This window comes from Astyanax mexicanus, chromosome 9, assembly GCF_023375975.1.
Source record: "Astyanax mexicanus isolate ESR-SI-001 chromosome 9, AstMex3_surface, whole genome shotgun sequence".
NCBI classification, from domain to species: Eukaryota; Metazoa; Chordata; class Actinopteri; order Characiformes; family Acestrorhamphidae; genus Astyanax; species Astyanax mexicanus.
In genome coordinates this window covers 9006030-9014371 of record NC_064416.1, presented here as the reverse complement: position 1 = coordinate 9014371, position 8342 = coordinate 9006030, and the positions used below count along the sequence as shown (strand labels likewise).

Sequence of the window (8342 nt, the reverse complement as noted above, 5' to 3'; positions counted from 1 at the left end):
AAATACTGTATAAAACTATAGTATAAAAAGTATAAATTAAGTACTGTTATTTAATTCAAATAAACTACAGATTTTTTTTCTTATTAATAAATGTAACAAAAAATAAAATAAATACATGGATTGTATTGTATTGGTTTCTATTAATGAAACCTAAAAAAAAAAAAAAAACTCACACGCAAAGACGGAAACTCCATTTCCCAGAATGCAGCGCGGCGGAGTTGTGTAACTTTGTAGCGTCTTCGAGGCGAAACTCTGCGGCCCGGTCGCTGAAAACAGATCGGTAAAGCTGGTCCGGCCGCGCGGGGGGTCGGGTCTCGGACTGGGGGGGTTCGGGAGTCGGGTCTGTACGGAGTGCGGAGGCTGAGAACCGGGGGGGCGGCTCTGGTGGAGGATCGAGGCCGAGAAGAAGCGAGGCTAGAGCGGGTTGGACACGCAGAGGCCCAGGCCAAACATGTCCTCCTCCTCCTCACAGGCGTCTTCCAGGCGGCAGTGGTGCTACCTGTGCGACCTGCCGAAGATGCCGTGGGCCATGATCTGGGACTTCAGCGAGGCCGTGTGCCGCGGCTGCGTTAACTACGAGGGCGCGGACCGCATCGAGCTGCTGATCGACACCGCCAGGCAGCTGAAGAGGACGCATGTGATGCAGGACGGGAGGTCGCCTGGTCCTCAGCCCAGCGGTAAGCATGGTCCTGGGGTGAAGGATGGAGCTGTGGATGGGGGTAGACCACCTTCTGAGAGGTATGAGCGAGGCAGGGGGGATTATGGTCCAGCTAGGCTTCCTAATGGACTCCCCAGACTTGAGGATGGAGGTCCACCTGAGGTCAGCAGGCAGAGCCCCAATGCTAGAAGGACGGGGATGGTGGGTGCTGTGCCACCTAATCTGATGGCACAAGGGCTGGTTGGACCTCCTCATGGGTTGCTTACTGCTGTGCCAGGACTGGGGAGGGCAGGTGGTGGCCCTTTGACCATCTCCACACCCATGCTAAGCGAGATAAGCAAAAGGCAGGCCATGGGCATGGGCATGAGTGTGGGGGTGGCATCCTTCATGAGCTCCGACTTCGAGAAAGAGCTGAAAGAGAAGCAGAGGAACGCAGAAGCTCTGGCTGAGTTGTCTGAAAGTGTTCGGAACAGGACGGACGACTGGGCAGGTCGTCCCAAGGCGGTGCGAGACACCCTGCTGACCCTGTCCACCTGCACCCCTTTCAATGTGAGGTTCAAGAAGGATCACGGCCTGGTGGGTCGAGTGTTCGCCTTCGATGCCAAGCTCGGAGTCGAGTTCGAGCTCAAGGTTTTTGTTGAGTATCCCTGTGGTTCTGGCCAGGTGTTCTCCAGCTTGCTGACACTGGTCAAGCAGATGTTCCACGACAGCCAGAAAGACACAGGCAAGGTGATCAGTTCGGGTTTCAAGTACGTTGAGTACGAGAAGAGACATGGCACGGGAGACTGGCGCCTGCTTTCAGAACTCCTCAGCGATGGAGTCCGTGCATTCAAGGACCCACCCACCCCAGATGCCATCCCTCAGCCTTACCTAGATGCCAGCTGCTCCATGCTGCCCACTGCACTCTGCCACATTGGCCGCCCGGCCCAGCCCCGACTTCGCCGTCGCAAGCCCTCGCCAGAGCCGGATGGCAGTGACAGGCTGCCGACAGAGGAGCAGCTTCGTCAGCACTGGCCCCTTGCCACATACCCGGGCATTGCCGGGCACTTGCCACCCACCTCTATGCCCAGCGTTGGGCAGCCTCCTTCCAGTCTCCAGGATGGTCTTCCTGGCTCCCATGGCAGCGACCCCTCGCCTATCACTGCCCTCATGAGCGTGGCAGACAATGTCGGTGCTGCAGGCCAGTCCCCAAAAGATGTGCCAGGTAGCAGCAGTGCCCACACCTCCTCAACAGGCCTCCAAAACAGCGCAAGCCCCTCCTCAGCTGGGCAGCGGCGTCTGGCATCGCGGAACGGAGAGCCACCAGCTGGGTCTGGAGGGGCAGCGGTTGCCACAGCGATGCCACCTGGTGGAGCTGGTGATCAGGGTGCAGTGACGGGTGTTGATGCCTCCGGAGCGGGCAGTGCTCCTCTCTGCTGCACCATCTGCCACGAACGTCTGGAGGACACACACTTCGTCCAGTGCCCGTCAGTGCCAGGGCACAAGTTCTGCTTTCCATGCACCCGAGATTTCATCCGCAGCCAGGGCTCAGGCAGCGAGGTGTACTGCCCCAGCGGAGACAAGTGCCCTCTGGTGGGCTCCAACGTGCCCTGGGCGTTCATGCAGGGAGAGATATCCACCATCCTGGCGGGAGACGTGAAGGTGAAGAAGGAGAGAGACCCCTAACCTGTAGCAGGTAATAAACACAGTCAAAGAGGAAGTAAACACATGGTTCAGAATTGTCTGTGTAATTTTATGGGGGGGGGTGTTTTTTTGTGCACAACACCTACATGTATTCCTCCACCATTTTCGTCATATCTGATTTTAAAAACACAATTTAGCCTTCTTTAAACTAAAGTAAATCAACAGTCTCTCGTCTCGGTAAACATGTTAATAACTTTTCATTTTCGTCAATTAGTAATTCACACCTCTGATATAGTTCAACACCACCAAGCTTCTTTAGAACTTTATTATTTTACTCCAAACCCACTCTGACTGACCTCCTATTCTTTATATCTGAGTTGTTCAATTATGCAGAGAGTTTGGAATAATTAGTGGACTATATAATATATAACTATATAATAACGATTATAAAGAGGGATTGATAAAAATGTTCTAATAAGGGCCCATATCAAAACAATTGCTTTATTTTAGATAGAGTTTATCTGGTCCAGTTTGTCTTGCCACAGTTACCACAGGCTGCTCAGCAGGGGTTCAGATTTCTGTAAAGCTGATTTGAGACTCCTGCAGTTAAAAGCACTACCTAAATGAACCATAGACCTGATGTAGATGTGTTCACTATAAATATAAACAAATAAATATGCCATTATTTGGCAACAAACAAATGCTTTTTTCGGAGTAACTCATTCTAATAATATTTTTAACAATTATATTTAAATAGTATGTGAAGTTGCCTTGACATCAACAAAAGTGTATATGCATATATACATACATACATACATACATACAATATGTACACACATACACACACACAATGTTAATGTGTGTGTTTTGCTTAAGATGATGTAATGTAATGAGTGTAATAATGATATAATGCATTTGTTTGTTTTGTTTTTTAGGAAGGGTTTCTTTACTTTAAGAACCTACAGCCCTGGACTCCAAAGACCACCCTGCCACCTCACTGAAGAGAAGACTGTTCACCTGCTCTTTTCTTCCATCTCTCCGTCCCTCTCTTTACCCTCTATATCTCTCAATTCCCATCCCTCTTCCTACACTTTGTCCCTGTGTTTTCCTTCTATTCCTGCCATTTTCCTTCTCTAACCAGCCATATCACACTCTGTTTAATTCTTTCTGTCCTCCTATCTTTTCTCCCCGTTTCTTTCCCTCTCTGTCTCTCTCCCTCCCTCTTTCTCTTTCTCTCTCTCTCTCTCTCTCTCTCCGCTCTGCCGGCCACAGTAAAGGAGAGCTCAGCCATGCTGATTGGAGATGCCCCGTCGATGCCCTTCTGCAGTACAATCAGTTTTATCTGTTGGCTCCAACAGAGTTTATTTTTTGCCCCAACATGTAACAGTGCTTTAAAGTAGAGCCTTGTTAAAGTGTTTTTTTTTTTTTTAATGAAAGTTTGTGGGTCGTCAACCCAGTTTTTTTTTTTTACCTTTAGTGTTAACTACACTATAATACATCTTAAAAGAGGAACTCCCGCGATTTTTCTAAATTCTCTGCATAATTTCAATTGGTTTATTGAGAAATTCTGGTTCTTTGTAGTGAAACTTACCAACTCAGATCGACGTAAAATCCATTTTCTTTGTGCAACTGATATTTTATTTTTAAAGCCAAGCTCTTCTCAAAATGTTAGAGAAACAGTGTCTCAAGCATCAGGCAGTGTGTTCATAATCGTTTGGTGTAATAATAATAACCCACTTTAAATGACCTTGATTGTCTTAATTTATTGAGTTATGCAGAGAATTCTGGGTGGGATTCCCTTTTAAAAGTACAGTAGAATGAATAATGACATCCCTGAATGTCCTGAAACACCAGACAGGTATAGATTGTACAGCAGGATTGTTTCAAGGCTTTAAGAGCCACAATCAGAGCACTGTACACACACACACACACACACACACTTTTTTTTGTATTCTTGCAAATGCTGCGTACACAGTCAGTAGTTTTGGAAAATGAAATGAGGTCTTTTGAAAATGCTTAACTATGCCCATTCAAAGCTTAACCCAGCATGTATAATAGAAAACTCTCTTTATATTTTATACTATATGTAGATTGTAAGAAATACTCCCTTTCAATGGTTATAGATGTGCAATCTATAGATTTTATATCGTATTGCTTTATGTACCACTAAGTATCTGAATGGACAGAAAAACCAAAGATAGACATGCTGAAAATTTGTTGTATCATATGATGCTTTAGCCTATATTTTTGTGGTAAAAAAAAAAAAAAACGTCTTTCCTTAAAATAACGACGACATTTATTGGGGAATTCATGTTGGGAATCGTATATTTAAGCCTGTCTGGGTGAACACAAAGTACATTTTTAAGTGTTAGCAGATCACTATATTTTGTATTTTAACCCTGTTATCAGTTGTTGGGAGGTAAATTTTTGTGAAAACAGATTCTGTTCTGTTTTGTTTTTCTTTTTTTTCTACAATGATGTTCCAGATATGTTGTTTTTTGCCATCCTTACATGTCAGTGATTGTTCTTTACACACATTTCTCTTTTTTTAATGAGATATACGAGAGTTGACCTATACTGTTTAACATGTTCTGTTATTGTTTTAGCCTTCTGTGTATCGACACCTCTTTTTATCCTGTTTTATGAATATAGAAAATGATCTGAATGGATATGTACGTAAACACGTAAACAGAAGTACTGTTCTGTAATACCTTTGTTTAAATTGGCTTCTATGTTATCGCTCAAATTGTATTTAAATTAAAAGATTGACCTGCTTTTCACAAATGCTTTTCTGTCTCTTAAGTCTTCTGAAATCATGAGTATTAAAAATGATTTAGTCCCTCTTTTGTTGAAGTAACTATCTGTACTGTCCAGGCAAGACTTTTTCTCCACTGCTCCAAGGCTCACTGCTAGGGTCTTTATATGCCTCTATAGTCTCTATGGGCCATTCCACCCAATGGGTGTCATTTCTGTACCAAGGAATTGATGTATAAATGTGCTCAAAAAATAACTTTAAAACACATTTTATTATTAATCATAGTGTCTTTTACATTGACCTAATTGCAAAAGTAAGATATGTAATTAACAAAATATATAGAAACTACTCAGAACACTGAAAAAATAGCCTTTGTTACCTGTCCCCACTCTCTAACTATAAACTTTACCATGAAATATAGTTATTAAAATCCTCCAGCGATCTTTCCATTCTTGTAAGTCCAAATCCCATCTATGCTTTAATAATATATATTTTTTATAATGAATTAATAATATTTAAGTTAAAATACATGTTTTAGTTGTGTCCCTGGGTTTTCACTCCTTCTGTTTCCGTAACACAGTCCAGGTTTGCACATGCAGTCAACCATTGCTTTAAAATGTAGAGTTTCTTAAGAGAAAATTAAAGGAATTAGTGGACTTGCTTTGAAACATGCTTTTTAAATGTCACATGAGTTTTGTACCATGTTTGGATTAGAAATCTTGTAGAACATCAAGTAAAGCTGCCTGGGTTTGACCAGTATAGGTTTTGAATAGTTAAATATACAAATTATTACATTCAGAGTTAAAAAAAGATTAAAAAAAAAGGTTAATGTGGAAGAAATACAACAAGCAAATGGCTCCCTTTTGGTGGAATATATAGTACCAATAGGCTCATGTTTATCTGCTCCAAAATGTCCTATTCAATTGAATCTAATAAAATTAAACATAAAAATGGCAAAGAAAATAATGTTAGATGGGGACAAAGTAAGTATAAGATAATAAGTGAAAAGGTAAAACAAAACAAATGCAAAGATAAATAAAGTGAATAGTAAATAAAAGTTAATAAAATACAATTTTAAGTAACAGATATAAAATGTAAAAAATTGGCACAATGCTAAACATATGTTTACACTGACAGTTTAAAATGATCATATGAAATCAGCTGACTGGTCTCTGGAGGTAAAAGCAGATTTTCCCAGTTTAGTAATTAAAAAAAACTCACCATACCTGAAGACTGATCCAATATTTGGAAGCATTGGTGCTATTTACATGGTGCAATGTTGTGATAAGTGTTTATGGACAGTAAGAACTTAAGAATTTAAATGCACTTCTTTAAAAGAAATCCTTCAAAATTCACTATTTAAAGAACATTTATTTAGTTGATATTTTTTCTCCTAAAATAAAATTTTGATTTAAATTTAGAATAAGATTTTTAACTATTAAATCTGTTTGCATTTAGATAGCTTAATCTAATATTGTTGGTGTTTTAGACTGTGATGTTATATAGGCCAACAATGTACTAGTCAATCAGTGAATGATGATTGCAGGCACTCATTCATAGTGAAAGAGATGAAACAGGGGCCGCTATGTGCCAATATACAACCCCATTTCCTAAAGAATTGAGACACTTTGTTAAATGCACACCAATGTTAATAAAAACAGAATGTAATGCTTTGCTGCTAATGTCATAGATCCACATTTTATCACAATTTCACAATAGACTAGGCTTCCTCATTGCGTTAAAGAGCTTTGTATTGCATCTGTGTATTGCATGGTGGATGGTGCCATGGATTTTTATTATGGTGATATCTAAGGGCCTGAAGATCACCAGTATCCAATACTGACTGCCAGCCTTGTCCCGTGCTTACAGAGATTTCTCTAGATTTTCTGAAATTATGGTCTTTAGATGGTGGGGTGCAAAAAGTCTTCATCATTTTATCTTGAGGAACTTTTTCTAAAATTATTCCACATTATTTTATTTATTTTTTAGATATTTTTGTTTCTGATATTCTCTTCCTCTCTAAAATGCTTTTTTATAGTCATGTGTTTTTTATCTGCAAGTTGCTTCTGTTGTACAGTTGTGGTCAAAAGTTTACATACACTTGTAAAAAAACATAATGTTATGGCTGTCTTGAGTTTTCAATAAGTTCTACAACTCTTATTTTTCTGTGATAGAGTGATCGGAACACATACATGTTTGTCACAAAAAACAGTCATAAAATTTGGTTCTTTCATAAATTTATTATGGGTCTGCTGAAAATGTCACCAAATCTGCTGGGTCAAAAATATACATACAGCAACAAAATTTGTCAATTTTGGTGATGTAGCGAGTTGTGTCAATCAAATTAGCTTCATGTCATGGCCTCTTCACTTCTTGTAAGTGATTCTGATTGACTACAGCTGTTGACTTCTCATGAGCCCATTTAAATAGGGCTCATTTGACCCAGTGATTAGACTCAGCTACAAAAGCTACAATGGGAAAGTCAAAGGAACTCAGTGTGGATCTGAAAAAGCGAATTATTGACTTGAACAAGTCAGGGAAGTCACTTGGAGCCATTTCAAAGCAGCTACAGGTCCCAAGAGCAACTGTGCAGACAATTATACGCAAGTATAAAGTGCATGGAACAGTTGTGTCACTGCCACGATCAGGAAGAAAACGCAAGCTATCACATGCTGCCGAGAGGAGATTGGTCAGGATGGTCAAGAGTCAACCAAGAATCACCAAGAAGCAGGTCTGCAAGGATTTGGAAGCTGATGGAACACAGGTGTCAGTCTCCACAGTCAAGCGTGTTTTACATCGCCATGGACTGAGAGGCTGCCGTGCAAGAAAGAAGCCCTTGCTCCAGAAAAGGCACCTTAAGACTCGGCTGAAGTTTGCTGCTGATCACATGGACAAAGATAAAACCTTCTGGAGGAAAGTTCTCTGGTCAGACGAAACAAAAATTGAGCTGTTTGGCCACAACACCCAGCAATATGTTTGGAGGAGAAAAGGTGAGGCCTTTAATCCCAGGAACACCATGCCTACTGTCAAGCATGGTGGTGGTAGTATTATGCTCTGGGGATGTTTTGCTGCCAGTGGAACTGGTTCTTTGCAGAAAGTAAATGGGATAATGAAGAAGGAGGATTACCTCCAAATTCTGCAGGAAAACTTAAAACCATCAGCCCGAAGGTTGGGTCTTGGGCGCAGTTGGGTGTTCCAACAAGACAATGACCCAAAACACACATCAAAAGTGGTAAAGGAATGGCTAAACCAGGCTAGAATTAAGGTTTTAGAATGGCCTTCCCAAAGTCCTGACTTAAACCCCAT

General features: G+C 41.4%; 1 protein-coding gene across 1 annotated transcript; it reads left to right on the top strand.

Moving 5' to 3' along the window:
* Positions 1-223: 223 nt before the first annotated feature.
* On the top strand, positions 224-5065 carry irf2bp1 (interferon regulatory factor 2 binding protein 1). The gene is made up of 2 exons (XM_007251579.4): positions 224-2333; positions 3217-5065. The coding sequence occupies exon 1, from the start codon at positions 452-454 to the stop codon at positions 2321-2323; it is 1872 nt and encodes a 623-aa protein (XP_007251641.2). The 5' UTR covers positions 224-451; the 3' UTR covers positions 2324-2333; positions 3217-5065.
* The last annotated feature ends 3277 nt before the right edge of the window (positions 5066-8342 follow it).

What these genes read in the sequence shown, in the direction of transcription:
- irf2bp1 (XM_007251579.4), top strand. Translation starts at nt 452, where the DNA reads ATGTCCTCCTCCTCCTCACAGGCGTCTTCCAGGCGGCAGTGGTGCTAC.